The sequence below is a fragment of the Sarcophilus harrisii genome, chromosome 2, assembly GCF_902635505.1.
Source record: "Sarcophilus harrisii chromosome 2, mSarHar1.11, whole genome shotgun sequence".
In the NCBI taxonomy this organism is placed as follows: domain Eukaryota; kingdom Metazoa; phylum Chordata; class Mammalia; order Dasyuromorphia; family Dasyuridae; genus Sarcophilus; species Sarcophilus harrisii.
Window position 1 is genome coordinate 325,962,804 of NC_045427.1, and position 17,553 is coordinate 325,980,356.

The window sequence follows — 17,553 nt, forward strand, 5'->3', positions numbered from 1 at the left end:
AAGAAATACATACTCAGAGGAATATAACAAGGTCAAGGTTCCTGCATCCAAAGCCTCCAAGAAAAATAAGAATTGGGCTTAGACTATGGAAGTCATTATTTAAAGGAATTTGTAGCAGTTTGGGGAAGAGGTTGGGTGTATTGCATTTACTCTACCATCTTGGCTCTGCCTCCTGACATTCTTGGATATTAATCCAAGGTTTTTTAATTAAAAAAAAAAAAATTCCACACTTAACATTAAACAAAATATCTCTTTTTTGTCTGTCACTACTCTAATTGCTTTTTTGATCTTCAATAACCCATTCATTGATCAGCTTCTTTGGAGGCTTCTCTTGCATTTTCCAGAAGAGTCCTATTGTAAATTCTTCTTATCCTGGTCCCTTCTACCTTTTGAGTCACCAAATCTAGAAAATCTGAAAGAAGGAAGCAGTGTCCTTTTATTTTAAATGACTTATTGACTTATTTTTTAAAACATTCTCACTAAATGAGTAGGACCAGGAGATCATTATATACTTCAACAACAAATACTATATGATGACCAGTTCTGATGGACCTGGCCATCCTCAGCAATGAGATAAACCAAATCATTTACAATGGAGCAGTAATGAACCGAACCAGCTACGCCCAGAGAAAGAACTCTGGGAGATGACTAAAAACCATTACATTGAATTCCCAATCCCTATATTTATGCCCACCTGCATTTTTGATTTCCTTCACAAGCTAATTGTACAATATTTCAGAGTCTGATTCTTTTTATACAGCAAAATAATGTTTTGGTCATGTATACTTATTGTGTATCTAATTTATATTTTAATATATTTTAACATCTACTGGTCATCCTGCCATCTGGGGGAGGGGGTGGGGGGTAAGAGGTGAAAAATTGGAACAAGAGGTTTGGCAATTGTTAATGCTGTAAAGTTACCCATGCATATAACCTGTAAATAAAAGGCTATTAAATTAAAAAAATAATAATAATTCTCAGTGGGTCTGAGAGTATAACACTTTTACTCTAAGAAGGACAAATTGCTAATAACCACTTAAAAATATATCAGTTGAAAGTAAGCAGAATCCAAACACTTTGAAATACACCTTTGACAAATAAACTAGATCAGAGGTGAGTAAAATAAATAAATAAATGAGTATTTAAAAAATAAAATAAAATAAAACATTCTCACTAGTCCTCTTCAATCTTAAATTCCCATCTTTCACCTTATTAAAAAATGAAACAAAACTCTTGAAATATACCCATAGTTGTCTAAAGAATTGTTTCCTGCTTTTGAGTCCAATTCTGCTGTCAGGATGAAGCATCCTGATATTCAGTGATGCTTCATCGTTGCTTGATCAGAGTTCTTAAGATTTTTTCTAATTAAAATTATGTTTCTTTAAAATGTATAAATTTGTTTTCTTGTTTTATTCTGCATCAGAAACTTCATTTTCACCATTTCTTTTTGTGCAATTTATGAGATATGATAGAGGTTATTTAATTTGAAGTAGAGAACCATAGAGAGTATGGTTGGATCTCTGCTTTCCAAATCTAAGCTTTGTTGTAACCTGGCCCAAGTCATATTCCAAGATTTTCCCAGCTAAACTTTTATCTACGGAGAGGCTTCCTTTGAGCTCTCCTCCTGGGTGAGGCTTCCTTTGAGCTCCCCTCCTGGGTGGGGGTTCCTTCCCTTGTTGGGGGGAATATAGTATAGAACTATTGTTTTGGTATTATCTTGGATTGCCACTATTGTGCATGCCAAAAGATTTCTTGGAGCCCCGTTCCCTGAAAAGGCTTCTGATTTAATCCTTGAAGCTTCTGTATGTCTTTTTGTGTGCTTCTTTTTTTCTTCTTTATATCAGAAACTTAGGGGTAATTATTACTGCCCTGCTGTTCTGCTCCTGCCCATTCACCTTTTCTAATTTGGTTTCACGTCAAATTTCCTATAAAAATTGCTAATAAGAAAAAAAGCAATGCCATGTATGCCACTGTTTATGTAGTATTAAAATTTTCACCCATTTAAAAGTATTTGCATATTCTAAGAGGAAATAGTCCTAATGGTTTAAATGCCTTTGATTAAAGGAGGAAATTATTAGCAATTTATTTGAATATTCTTTGTGTAAAGAAAGTAGTTGGAAAAGATGATCTCTGAGGTCTATTATAAGTTTATGATTGTATATTATCCAACTCAAAAATAGTTAACTTGCAGATTAGTGCTTTCAGTTGCCCTCTTAAGGATATATATCATTTTCTTATACATTTATCTGCTCTTAATCTAAAACCAGGTTATTCAAGTGGAGCATTTTGCTGTTGGCAATTTAATTACTCAGAGAGATGAACTGGTTCCTCTTATAAATTATAAATGGCCCTAGGTTTTTCTTAACAAATTGCAATGGGATAACAGCTATTTGCAGTTTTAAGGGTGAATGATAAAGTTTTAACTTTTTATAAGAACAAATGGGATAAAATGCGTTGTTTGTATGTTTGTAAATGAATTATTTATTTAGAACTTTTATGCTATCCTTGTCATTTGTTGATTAAAAAAAAAATCCAAAACACAATACCACCTGCATTCTTTATTTTTTCCTCCTTTTTTATAAGGCTTAATTTTGGCTTTATTTAATACACCTTTGAAAAAGTTTTAAATTATAATTAATCCAGCCCTGCTTTAATTATTTTGCATGTTTTTATTTAAATTGCTTTGTGGTTATGGTAAACGGACTCACTTCACCTTTATCAAACTTAAATGTTCTCTCCTATGTTGTCAGTCAGTAAACAATTAAGTGCCTACTTTGTGCTGGGAATAAAAAGAAAGGCATAATATCGTGTCTAACCACAAGGAGTTCACAGTCTATTGGTGGAAGACAACACGTAAAAAGTTGAAAAGTGGAGTGAAACTTCATTCCATTGAGCACTGGGGCATGATGATAAAGTATCCCTTATCTTAAATGGAAGGTCTGGGGGGGAACTTTGAGTTAGGGAGGGGTCCAGAGGGAGACAGTACTGATGGATCTACAAGTTATATAGAGTTGATATGATTTTGCAAGAATATGAATTCTGGAGATAAATGATAAAATCCCTGAAAGCAATCAGGTGGGAAATCATTGCTCTGGCCTCCTTACTTAAATAGATTTATTTAAGGTCTTCCTTAGTACAAACATGTGAAAGCTTTAAATAATATCTAATGAAGTATGATATGATTTCCCCTAAGTACAGAAAAATAGAATTGAATTTTATTAAATATTTTATCTTATTTCTAACTTGCTGTATTTCTATTTGACTTGAATGAAATCCTAAAGACCATTCTTCTATGGGAACAAAACATTAAATTCTCCCATACTTCCCTTCATTTTACTTTGTCTTTACCTATCTATAATCTAGTTTTAATTCCTGTGCTGTATAAAAAAAGTCTTCAGAGTGACTTTTGAAGGAATTAGGAATGCTTTTCTTACGTTGTTTGAACAGTTTAAATTTAGTTTAAAAAACTTTATTTTGAGATTTTTTTTTAGATGTGGCAGATAAGGAATTTTTTGAACCCATTCAATACAGTTCTTCAGTGTAAGATAAGTTTCTGAAATTTGTTGTTGTCAATTGTATTTCCTCTAATTTTGATGTATACTGTTTTATGTTCTTATAGAAAAATGAAATGTTACAGCTTTTTCCTGAAATTATTCTTCTTTCCCCCTCTTCACAATTTGCTACTACATTAAATTATAACAGGGACACTCCTCTGCAATCTAGTGTAGGTTGATTAAAATACCCATTGCATTCCTGGTAGTGCTTAGAAGTGAAACAGCCAGTCTTATAAATGAGGGCAGGATGGAGGGAACTATTTGATTGGGAAGGAGCTTTCAGTTTCCATAAGACAAACTTCCAACCTGTTGTAAGTAGACATGTAATTTTTTTATTTTTGATATGTTAACTGAGTGAGTAGTGGTTAAGAAAATCTTTTATGAATTTTCAATATAAGGAAAATTTTCAAAGGTATAATGAACTGGATTTTCTATTTAGAATGTCAGGATTTTATAAATAAGAAATATTAGTATGAGGAAAATTGGGCTTCATTTATTTTTGTAGATATAGTTCCAAAATTTTATTAATTGAATATTTTGAGAGCTATTTCATTGATATGTCATCAGTGTTATTTAAAATATAAGTTAGAAGTGAGAATTATGCTGTTATTTACTACCTCAGATGACTACAGAAATTATTTGGGAGTTGAAATGGTATAGAATGAGCTATGGAAACAAACAACTATAATATGAGAAAAGCAAGATAGATGACTAATTTGACATTAAAGCCTATAAAGTAATATTTAAAATAAATCCTTTATCATGGGTTGATCACTTTGTGAACATCCCTTTATGGGATAATATATAAGAAGACATGAGCCACTTCAATTAATTTTGGAAGATTAAGAAAGGCTTCGCTTACTTTGTTTAGACTTTAGAATCTAGAGAGTGCATAAAAGAATATCACCAGGAAAGCAATAGACAAAAAAAGTACATCAAGAAGAAGGGCAAAAAAGGAACTTTAAAAATAAAAATACAGGGTATATTTTAAATGAACTTCAGTCTTGAGTATGGTATATATGTCAAATTGAAATAAATATTTCTCCATATAACTAAATTTTTTTTCTTAGCATTTTTTTTTATATTATTGGATAGTAATGTAGTGCTATTCAGCGAACATTTCTATAAATTTATCTGGCACCCATAGATTTGTTCTTAAATGTTTTAAAAGACAATTATTATTTTTTCCTGTTTTTTTAAAAATTTACTTTGTTGATTATTTTCCAGTTACATGTAAAAATATTTTTGAGTTCTAAATTCTCACCCGTCTTTGAAAAGACAAGCAATTTGCTTAAAAAAAAAAAAAAGTTATATGTGAAGTTATGCAGAAGATATTAACTAACATATTAATCATGTTGCAAAACAAAATTAAGCAGTTTTTAAAAAAAAGAGAGACTTCTCTTTGTATTCATAGCTCATCAGTTCTCTCTCTGGAGGTGGATGGCATTTTTCATCATGGTTTAGAATTAATTGTCTTGGATCGGTGTCCTGATTAGAGTAGTTAAGTCTTTCATAATTTCACAGTCATCATTGCTGTTACTGTGGACAGTGTTCTCCTGGTTCTGCTCATTTTACTTTGCACAAAATAAATTATGTAAGTCTCAGGTTTTTCTGAAACCATCCTGCTCAACAGTATTCCATCAGAATCATATACATCAATTTATTCAGCCATTCCCCAGTTGATGGGCATCCCTTTGATTTCCAATTCTTTGCCAACCCCACTATCCACTCTCCTCCCCCATCCCACCCCAGAAAAAAAGCTGCTATAAATAATTTTATTTTTCCCCCCTTTTTTTATTTCTTTGGAATATAGACCTAGTAGTGTATATCTGGGTCAAAGGGTATGCACGGTTTTATTGTCATTTGGGAATAGTTCCAATTTGTTCTTCAGAAGAGTTGGACTATTTTACAGCTCCACCCACAGTGCATTAGTGTACAGTTTTCCCACATAGCCTCCAGCATTTATCATTTTCCTTTTCTGTCATCTGTCATTTCCACTTCTTTTTAAAATTATTTTATTTTCCTCCCACTTATGTGTAAAGACAATTTTTAGCATTCATTCTTATGAAATTTTGAGTTCCTAATTTTTTTCCTCTTCTCCCTTCCTAAAATGGTAGGCAATTTGATACAGGTTATGAATATACAATTATGCAAAACATTTCTATATTAGTTGCAGTTTTGAAAGAAGAAACAGATTAAAAAGGAAAAAAAACATGGAAAAATTATACTTTGATCTGCATTCAGTCAGTTCTTTATCTAGTTGTAGATAGTATTTTTCATCATAAGTTGTTTGTACTTGGCTGGGATCTTTGTATTGCTGAGAAGAGCAAAGTCATTCATAGTTGATCATTGTACAGTGCTGCTGATACTATGTACAGTGGTTTCCTATTTATGCTCACTTTACTTTTTTTTTTTTTTTTTTGGAAACCTGTAACATAAGTTAGGGGATTAAATTATTCTAACATAACTCATGTTATTCATTAATATGATTCTAGCACATCCAAAGACATTACTCGTTAATATGACTTATGAATCTTTCATTGGCTACTACCCATTATTTCAGCCTGAATTTTTTTTTTAGAAGGCACATCAATATTGGGACAATATTGTCAAAATTAGTATGGCTCATTTCGGAATTTTGAAGACTTAAGGCTTGAACTATTGATTTAGCTTGTTGGTCCAGTAAATGCAAAATCTTAGCACAAGAGGAAGTGGGGCTTCTTAGGATTAGGAAACTTTTCTTATCAGGTACACCACTATGGCAGGGTCATCTGTCTCCAAATGAATCATTGGTATATCCTATCTGAATTTTCATTCTTTCTGGATTGTTGCTGTTTTGTTAATAGTTAATATGGACATCAAATTTCTCATTTTGTTCAATCTTCAACCTGAAATATAGGAACAGCCTGGAACTCATATTATTTCATTTGTAAATATTTTTATGCATTCATGTTATCTATGCTCATAGAAGGCACCTAGCCTAGTGCTTAGTAAATGTTTTAAGAGATTGTGACTATGATAATTCCCTCTGAAGCATATTATTTAGTACTAATGTCTGTCCTAGCTCTAATAACTTTCAAACCTTCAAGATTAAAAAAAAAAAAATACCCAATTAGGTCCTTAAAAAAAAAAAACTAATCTAAATTTAGCATAGCCCAAATTATTTTTTCCTTTTCAAGAAATCATGAATGTGTTTTTCACACTAGATGTTCCTGTTTTTTGTTTGTTTGTTTTTTAATCTCTTTTCATTGGTGTAGGGAAAAACTTAATTCCTCAATAGAGGGTAGAAACACTGCCTGTTGATGCAGAATTTGCATTTGCTCTGTAAGTAAAGAACATTAAAGAGTTATTTGGAGTAGGTTAAGTGATTTGTCTAGGATCATTCAAACAGTTTGGTTCAGATGTGAATTTTGAATGATGATCTGCCTGACTAATCATTATGCTATACTTACACTTTCATTTATTATATTTTAGTTCAGAATTTTTGAAAAGGGCAACTAAGAGAAGGTTATCATTGATACTTTATATTAGAGGCTGTGGTTCAGAAAAAAGTGCTTTGAATTTGGAGTTGGAGGACTTTTACAACCTTTATCCACTTACAATCCATCTCCAAAATTGATACTTTCTCTGCATTCCATCTCCTCTCCCTCCCCCCCCCCCCCTTTTAATCATGGAGGGGGAAGCTAATATCCAAGAGGACATAGACATTAATTAAACAGGATAAAAGTGTATGAATATGGTCTATCTATATGGTTGGAAGGAGTATTCACATAAATAAGATGACAGTCTCTCTAAGCAGAATTTTATGTGTACTTGTCTCCTGCACTAGAATATCAGCTCCTTGGCAAATAGGAATTGTTTATTCTTTGAATCTGTATCTTTAATGTTTTAATAGAACACTTGATTTCCTTCTTTAGGGAATAATATATTAAATGGGGGCGGGGCATAATCAATAAATGAAAGTACTACCTGTGTTATAGAGAATGGATTGTGTTGTTTGACAGAAATCACTTATTAACTGTAATAATAAGTAAGTTTTTATTTCACATAAATTGTAGAAGAATACAGAACTGCATAACAGAAAACTCTGAATGAATTTATAGGACCTGGATTCAAATTTTGCCTAACATTATCACTTGGGTCCTTGACAAATTCCTTAAACTCCCTAGAATCTCATTTTCCTAATCTGTAAAATAAATTCTTTAGTCGGTGTTTTCTGGGGTCTCTTCCAACTTAGATCTATGTTACTATGAGCTAAGACTCAATGAATGACCTTAAAACAAGTCACATTTTTTAAAATCATAAGCTACATATAATTAGCCCTGAGGACTAAATTTATAAATTTAGTACTGAGTCTGTTCAGATTTTATTTTGTAACAAATGAGTCAGAGAAGTAGTTTTTTTACTTGGAGGGCTTTTGAGAAAGCTATGATATCAACTTGATAAAGGTATACAGAAATTATATCCAAAATACTTATTTGTGGCTTAATGTTAGTCTGGATGAGATATTTAAAGAAAAGAAAATATTTTGGTTCTGAGACTAAAATCATTTTTCATCCGTGATATAGATGTTAATAAATAAAAATTAAGGCTAGAATTCAAAATAAGCATTAAAAAGTATTAAAATAAGGTAGTTTTAAAGTAATCTGTAGTAAGAACATTTGGTTTGGGAGAAAAGATATAGCCAATTAGCTCTAGCAAAATTAACTTTAAAAATCCTAGAACGTTACCTTGGAGTCACTGAACCTCATACTGGATATTTTATTTTCTTTCTTTAGACAAGCTGACTTTTATGGCTTGATTTGGGTTCACAAGTAAAAAAATTAACATAATGATGTAACTTGTTGAGTAACCTTACTAGAGTACTGAGGTTTCTGAAAAGTCACATAGATTAGAAAGGAAAATAGGATCTCTGAGGAAAAACTAAAAGAATTATTTATTTGGTCTACATAATCAGTCTTTCTACTGAGAAAGACATAAGGCCCATCTACTCTTAAGTAGGTCAAGTAATAATAATGATAAATAAGTAAATAAAATTAATTCAAGACAGTTTGTTTAAAGATCTTATAAAGATAAGAGATTCTAAAGACTTAATTAATAGCTTATTTCTGTGCTGACTTATTGCACTCTCTTGATGTAGGCTAAGGTTTAGAGAAGATTTAGGGAGGAGAGTAACATATTTAGCTCTAGCAACTAACATATATATTTATTATATTTAGCTCTAACATATATATATTATATATATATATATATATATATTATATATATATAATATATATTATTATATATATAATATATATATATATATATATATATAAAATATGTTAGAGCTTCTCTGTAGTTAGGACCATTTTGTTTCCACACCAAATCTGACTGCCAATTATTAAATATGCTTTTAACCCAAAGTCAAATGTAAATTGTATTTTTAGTTTATATGTCTAGTCCCCGGTATTTCTATAAATTCAAAATTTGTAGGAATAATTTTATAGAGAGTGATAATTAACTTTTTGTTATCAACATTTAGAATAGAGTTAAGAAGAAATATAATTAAACTGTAGGATTGAGGATTTCTGTTGGATATGAAATTTTTCAGAGGATGAAATTGTTTTTAGCATTTGATAGTTTTGCTAGCAGAAAACTTTAAATAATTTTTTTAAAATTAAAAATGCCTAGACAGACTTAAAATTGTCTGCCCTTGAATTACTGGTCTCCTAATCCTACCTCTCACAGGTCATATCTTGCCAGATCTCAGTCCTGAATTAGTCCTATCTGCCTCCTTCATTCATATTAGGCATTTGGGTGGTGTAGAGGATAAAATGCTGAATCTGAAGTCAGAAAGACTGTTTAGATTTTGCCTCAAATACTTAGTAATTAGTAATTGTATGACTACCAGAGTTTCTTTGATGCTGAAATGGGAGGAATAATAACACCCACCTCCCAAGATTATTGTGAGGATCAAATGAAGCACTTAGCACAATACCTAGCACATGGTAGGTGCTTAATAAATTATAAATATTTATTCCTTTTCTCTTACCTATACCTGCTGGATAGAGTTGAAGTAAATAAAAATCAAGCTGATTGAGCCATCTATACGTTTATGTAAACTTTTTTCAACCTAAACTCACTGAATTCTTCATAGCAGTTTCAAACTTTCTCCTCTCTCCTTGTTAAGGCTCCTCTGATCAGAGCAGTAAGTCAGTTTTGATGTCAGAAGACTGTTGATGAATCATGTTTTCTACTTCTTGGCAAGAAGTTTTAGACTACAGGTGAAGAATGAGACATATATTTTTCCATTTTGCTTCCTTTTCTTTTGAATATTATATTCTGTATCCTAATTCTGTGCCTTTGCATTAGCTGTCTCCTGTGCTTATAATGCATGGCCTTTTACCTGGCTTCCTTCTTGATTCAGCTCAAATCCTACCACTTGCAAGAGGCCTTTCCAGCTTTTCCCCCAACTGGTACTGCCTTTCTGAGATTACCTCCCATCCCTTCTGTTCTTCTCTCCTCCTCTTTCCCCTTCCCTGTTCATCTACTTCCCTCCCCTCTCTTGTTTCATCTCTTTCTCTCCCTTTCCCTCTTCATGTATAACTGATCTGTTTATTGTCTATTTTGCTATTTTTTAACTAGTATAATGTATTTTGAGCATTACTGCTTTGTAGTATAGTTTGTTAGAAATCAGTATTGATTTCATATACTTTTAAAGTTTGTCAAACTGCTCAGTATCCAATTGGTAAGATTCTTGAATTAGTGTATTATTCAGATTTGGTGAGGGAGGATGGGGGAAGCATAGCATCTGCCTCAGAGTAAAGAATATTTTCCAATTTATTTTCCTGAAGCCTCCAAATTGTATATAATCCCTGATATAGTGCTTGGATATTAGATAGACAGATCCTTATAAGTTAGATAAAATGAATTTTTAAAAATATTCTTTTTTAAAATTATAAACAAATTGCATGTGAAACTTATTAATCCTTGTTTTTAAGGTATGTGTTTATTTTAACATGATATTAATAACAATAATGATGGTAGTAATGATATCACAAGTAATAATATTCATATTATTTGATTCTCCAACAACTTTGTAGAGGGGAAACTGCTATAGGAGATTTGAAACTGAAGCTCATTTTCCTTTTAGATTCATGAATTTCAATCAGAATGCTAGTAGCTCTTATTTACAATACCCAGATTATTCTCCTTATTTCATTTAAATATGGCCTGAACACATGATTCCCAATTTTTCTTTTCTTCCCCTCTTCTTCCCTCATTTTAGATTTCAGCAATATAGATTGTTTGGGAATACTCATACTACTCAGTTCCTCACCCTATTAGAACTATTCTTTTACCTCACCTCAGCCACAGACAAAAATAGTCATGCTCCTGATCATGACTCCACCCAAAAATATAATATAATAATTCTTCAAAAGTTCCAAAGTTCACTTGTCTGAAGATAATCTATTCACTTTCTTCCTCACTATGATCTGCAATCCCATGACCTTTCAATTCTCTCTCAGGCAATCTTCCCTTCATTAGCTATTTTCTCCTTTCTGAATCTTGACCTCTTGTTAAACTTATTCTATTATTCACTTCCCCCCTCTCTTGAATTTATACCATCCTTAATCAAATTGCTGATTAAATGCTGCAAAACCTCAACCTTGGGTCTTTCCTTCCATTTTCCATTTTTGCTTCTATTAACATGGTATTGAGCAAACTGGAGGGGGAAAGTCAGCATTAATTCTGACTAGTTCCACTATACATGGATAATATCCAATCTTAATTGGGTCCTAATTGCTGTTATGCAACCCTACTGTTATTCCCTTATCAACTCACTATGCTATTCCTCACAGCAATTTTTCAAACTTTTTCGTCCCTCTTCAAATCTCTCATAGATCCAGGTTCCCCTCACTCTCTCATCTAAGATCTTTGGCTTATATTTTACAAGAAAAAGAATTTGGGCCATTTGCTGAGAGCTTCTCTCCTTTTCTTTTTTCTTCTATCACATAGCTGTCTTATGACTCTTATCTTTTCCCCCTTGTAAGATGAAGTGACTTCTTCCCAAAAAAAGCCACTTTTTAAATTGTTCCATTCTATTCCATTCCATCTCCCCACTTTATCTCCTTTCTTATCCCCATCCTATCACTTATTTTTAATCTCTCTCTCTCTTTGCTGACTCATTCCCTAAAGTCCAGGAAGAAATCCTCTCTAGAGCCTCTATTGTCCCCATATCTTTTCTGCCTAGTTAAAGCTAAACTCCCTGAGAAGGCCATCTGCAATATATGCCTCCACCTTCTTTTCCTCGCATTTTTTTCTTTAAATAAAACTACCCTCTCCAAATGCTCTCTAGTCCTCATTCTCCTTGACCTTTCTGTAGCCTTTCACACTACTTTCACACTTTCACTCTTGATACTCTTTTCTAAGTGTTCAAGACAAGAATTTCTCCTGGTTCTACTGCTTATCTGTCTCTGTCTTCTTTGCTGAATCATCTTCTATAAATATCCTACTAGATTCTGTCCTTGACCTTCTTCTTTACTATTTTACTTGGTGATTCAATCAACTCCCATGAATTTAGTTACCATCCTGCCCTACCTAATCTTCTTTGCTGACCTCCTGTCTTCCATTTCCACCTGCTTTTACTGTCTCAAATTGGAGTCTTAAGCTTAGTGTTTTCAAAACGAAATAGCATTTAATAAAAATTGATAGATTCAAGTTAAATAATTTGCTCCTGGTTCCATAGTGACTGAGATTAGTCTTCCTGATGCCTTGTAGCACTCTATTCACTTTGCCACCTATTTCCAATATGGTAATGATTCTGAACTTCACAAGTCAGTTAAGAACTACTCAACCAGTTTCTCTTTCTTATCTGACAGAAGCCTGTAGCTCAATTCCTTTGGTAGAGAGATGACTGATTTACTTGGAAATCAATATGCTCCTTTCTTATTTCTCTAGATTTTCTTTAATGACATTATTCATCTAAACTCAGGAAAAGGCAGAAATCTTTTTTCAAAGTCTTAAAATTGCCTAAGTACATAAGGTAATACCTAAGATACGTTAGACATGAAAACTACAGTCTTTATTCAACTGAAATTTATCTTTATGCAATATTTTCCTCAGTAGATGACAGTTTTTAGAATGAGGAATAAAGAAAAACTAAAAAGTAACATAATTAGGGCAGCTAGGTAGCACAATGGATAGAGCAATGGTCCTGGATTCAGGAGGAATTAAATTCAGATTCAGCCACACATTTTCTAGCTGTGTGATCCTGGGCAAGTCACTTAATCCTGCTTGCCTCCCTTATCTCCATACCCCAAAAACCCACTAACAAACACAATCCCATAAAAACAAACTCATATAGAGGGACTTCGTTTAGTGGATGAACTCTTAAATACCTCATTATGTCTCAGTAACATTTGAATGCATCAGTTGTGCTATCACAGTTCAGTATTTAAGATTTATAATTATAACCCTAAATAGTCAAGATTTGAAAATATGTTTAATGTACTATATTCAAGAAGGCATAGAAGTTTTAGTTTAAATCTCTTCATTTAATAATCAAAGATAACCAGTAATAATTAAAATAAACAGTTATAGCAATTAAAAACATAAACATCCATTACCTGGAAATTTTATTTTTCTAGAACCTTTCTTTTTCCAATGATGATAATATTGCTCAGTCGAATAGTGAAAAAATTTAGAATGCTATTAGTAATCCCAATATTTTGCCTGCTGAAGTAGAATATTTTAGAACATATTTTGCAAATACAAGCTAAATGATTAATATTGAACAACTTTTCCCCCGACAGAAGTGGAAGATCTGTTCTCTTCACTCAAGCATATTCAACATACTTTGGTTGATTCCCAAAGTCAGGATGACATTGCTCTGCTTTTACAACTTGTTCAAAATACTGATTTCCAGAATGCTTTTAAGATACACAATGCTGTCACAGTACATATGAATAAAGCCAGCCCTCCATTTCCTCTTATTTCCAATGCACAAGACCTTGCACAGGAGGTATGTATTCTGTGTGTGTTTTTGACATTCTTACAGTCTTATTTTCCTTCTGGGATCAGGATTTTTAGGTGTGTAAGATTAAACCCGATCATATATTAATAACAATAAAGTTTCCCTTTACATAAAGTTGAATATAGTTATTTTCTATGCTGTCTTATATGAGAAATTTCATTGCCATTTGTTTAATCATCAATAAGACCTACCTTATTAGGCTGTAATAGTCTTGTTAATAATAATATTAGGTATAAGAAAGATGAAATGCAAAGGAAAGAAGTCAATTTTTTCATATTCACTCCTATAGTATTTTTATTTATTTCTGTTTATCCTAAGGTCACTGTAAATAGCTTTGGAGTTAGAAGGAACCTTTGAAAGACATCAAGAGAAAGCTCCAACCTTCTTGTTTTATGGATGGAAGAAATAGGCACAAAGAAGATTCTTTTATATAGGAGAGCTAGATTCAAACTTGAATTCTTTGAACTCATTTCTAGCCCTCTTGGCCCTCTACCACATTAGTTAGGTGGCATGTTTTAGAACTGTAGAATTTTAGATCTAGAAAGCTTCTTGAAATAGTCTCATTTCAACATCAACAATGATGTTACAGATGGAAAAAAGCAGAAGTAATCCATATCCAGTCATCTTAGTAATCAGAGCTTACATTTGAAAGATTTCATTCAAGAATGATCTATTGTGGTCTGTTTTGTAAAGAATACTGCTATTAAACTAGCACAGGTTTTGCCACAATGTTGAAGTTGAAGCCTCAATTATGAGGCTTGTTTTTGCTTCTTTCCTATCTTTCCTTGATCTTCCATAGTAGTACACATAGTGATGGTACTAGCAATAGCAGTAGTAGTATTTGGGCTTTTTTTACATTTACTATCTTCTATCACTAGCCTGCTTAAGTATTACTTAATAATATATTAAAATTTTTATTTTTCTTTGTAGGTACAAGCTGTTTTGAAACCAAGCCATCAGAAAGAAGGACAGGAGTTAAATGCTTTGCTAAATGCTCCTCATATTCAGGTAGAAACAAGACAGACTGACAGTGTACTGGTGAATCAGATATATTTTATTACATATGTAGCTTTTATTGTATGCCTTTCTTTATGTATTTTTGAAGTGAAAACTACCCAATTACTTTGTCTTTTTCTCTAATGTATGCACTTTTATTTGAACTTGTTTTAAGCCAATGTACATTCAGAGTTCCTTATCTCATCCACACATGGGAACTAATCTCATTGAATTCCCAGGTGGATTCTAAAAAAATCTTGGTTCACTTATATGTTGGTGGAAGGGAAGTAGACAATAGCTGGTAGAAAAAAGGCTTCAACCTAAAAAATAAACAAAAACCCCATATATATATTAAGGGAGAAGGATACAGTTTTTGTTTTTTTGGGTTTTTTTTAAAGATTGCATGATTTACATATATTACATTATGACCTTCCCCACCTCTGCTACTAATTTTAAAGTCAGTTTCTTTTTGGAGAGTAAGGCAGAGACAAACAAATAACAATACAATATATACAATAACTTCTTTAAAATTTTCAAATATATAAACAGAATCTTAAAGATACACTGTAAAACTTTGGAAATATTTGTTCTAACCTAGTTACCTATACCTCACCTTTACCACTCCAATTTTTAAAACTTGAATCAAACACCAAAAAGAAAACAGTCTGCCAAACTCATCTTATTTGAGGAGAGTTAACACATCATACCCTTTGACAAAAAAAAAGTCATCTGTTGGAATCTTTACAAAGTGTTAAGACATTGGAGTTGATAGAGACAATAGTTATCTGGTTTGGCATGGTTCAGTGTGATTGATTTGATCTTAGAAAGAGATATTTTGGGCCAGAACTTGAAACAAGGTACTAAGTGGAACTGATAGAAACAATGCTTGTGTTCACACCTTTAGAGAGCTCATAAGTATCTAAGTACTCAATGGAGTTCACACGTTTGGGAGAGTCAGGGTTTAGAATGAGATGACCGAATTCACACCTCCCTTAGAGCCCAAATCAATCACACTGAACCATGCCAAACCAGATAACTATTGTCTCTATCAACTCCAATGTCTTAACACTTTGTAAAGATTCCAACAGTCATCAATAACAGCAACAATTATTTTAGAAGTATTTGCTATGCACATATTGCTGTGCAGTATAGGAGAATCCATATTGCTGATTGACAAGATGGAAGCCTTCAGTCCAGACAGAATACTTGAGCATAATTGGGGCAGTTCTTTTGATTTTCTTTGTGCTGGTGCTATAATACCCTTATGTATCGTATCATCTGTGTCTTAGTTATGGTGGTACCTCAAAGCATGCTTATGCAATGTGGTATTGCTTTATTTTCTCCCTAAACAATACCCTTTATTGTGGTGGTGGGGCCTAGGATGAAGCTTCAAGAAAGGAGGTGTCTCAGTTTTCTGGAAAGGTTGTAGTGTTATAGTGATTGTTCAGTGACATCTCTGCTAGAAAAATTCTCATTCTATATAGTCTTTGGCCATGGAGCTAAAAAGCCAATCCATCTTGTGTCAGGAACTCCATAGTGAGTGTGGCAGAGCCCAACTGTAGCCCTGGAGGTAGCTGCAGAGCCACCATAATCATTTTCTCATCCTTGATAACCAAGTTTCACAGCTTTCTCTGGCATTGTAATTTTCCACGTGGACATAGATCTCCATGTGCCAACATAGGTGGGCCTATTAGAGATGATATCATACTTCATGATTGGGTTGCAGCTAATATCATATATTTATATACAGGATTCCATGCTTAAAGAATGATTTTGGAAGAGGATTTCTCATTGCCAATGGTGATGATAACCTTAGGGAGCTTATATCTTTCTGTCCAGACTAGAGCTAAATATAGCTAGATGCAGTTTATTTTCTAGAGGCAACACAACATAGCTTCTCATTGATGTCACACACAATTTCCTTCTAAGCTGAGATAGTGATAGTAGATAGCTGAGAGATAGTAGCTTCTGCTGTTCATGATTTTCATTAAGTAGTTTGTTAGGTCATGCCCAGGCAGATCTTAATAGAGGATGACATGAAGGATCTTCATCATCATCAGAAATAATTACAACAATAATGACAGTACCACAAGCATAAAGAGACAACACAGTATAGATAGTAACATACATGGCTATTATGTTGAATATTTTAAACATCATTTGGGACATCACTTCTCATTTGCCTTTGGGATCCAGAGGACTTTCTGTAAGTTGCATTTAGGGTTTGTATTCTTTAGGAGCTATATGAAGCACATTGTAGAAAATGTTTCTAGATTTCCATGTCTTACTTATTGGTGATAGTATCATGTTCACTGGTGGTACTTAATGTTTAGAACATCTCTTTCTCTGAACCTCACTCCTAGTAGGGTAGGGGAAGGCTATTGATTTTCCTAAACATTTTCCCTTTTAAAAAGGACATTTCAAATTCTTTTAGTTTTATTTTTCTTTTGGTTATATTTTCCATTTTCTGTGAGTTCTTTATTATTCATAGAGTTAAAAGTTAAACCTTTTTAATTGAACTTTGAGAAAATACAGTGGACACATGAGATTTCAGTATGCCAGTATGTAATGTTCTCTTTTGGGTTTTGTTAGGGTCTCTGGGAGCAGCCTTCCTTGCAGTTAGAGTAATCACCTCAAGTACAATCAGGTGTTAAAGTCCAAATCCTTTATTATCTCTTTCTAAGTCTTGTCTCCTTTTCTGGGACCCGGTTAGCTTTCTTAGAGACCTATCTCTTTCCTTGGTTCCAAGAGTTTGGGCTCCTGCCTGTCTTCGCTACCTTCTGTGAGCGTCACTTCTGTGGCTCTCAGTCCTTGCTTATATGCACCACACTGAGTATAAACCAATCATTATATCACTAGGAAATCATTATTTGTTGTAGGATTAAATCAGTCATACTGAACCATGCTAAATTAGATAACCATTGTCTCTATCAATTCCACTGACTTAGTATCTTGTAAGAATCCTTTGTTTCAAGTGCAGAGTTC

The 17,553-nt window shown here is 32.9% G+C and overlaps 1 protein-coding gene across 1 annotated transcript in view; it reads left to right on the top strand.

Annotated features, from left to right (window-relative positions):
- Positions 1 to 17,553, top strand: part of MPP5 (membrane palmitoylated protein 5) — a 112,297-nt gene that overhangs the window by 57,621 nt on the left and 37,123 nt on the right. Inside the window, exons 3-4 of the mRNA XM_031952766.1 lie at positions 13,352 to 13,560; positions 14,503 to 14,580. Of these exons, the coding sequence (XP_031808626.1) occupies positions 13,352 to 13,560; positions 14,503 to 14,580 (287 nt within the window). The remainder of the gene's footprint in view (positions 1 to 13,351; positions 13,561 to 14,502; positions 14,581 to 17,553) is intronic.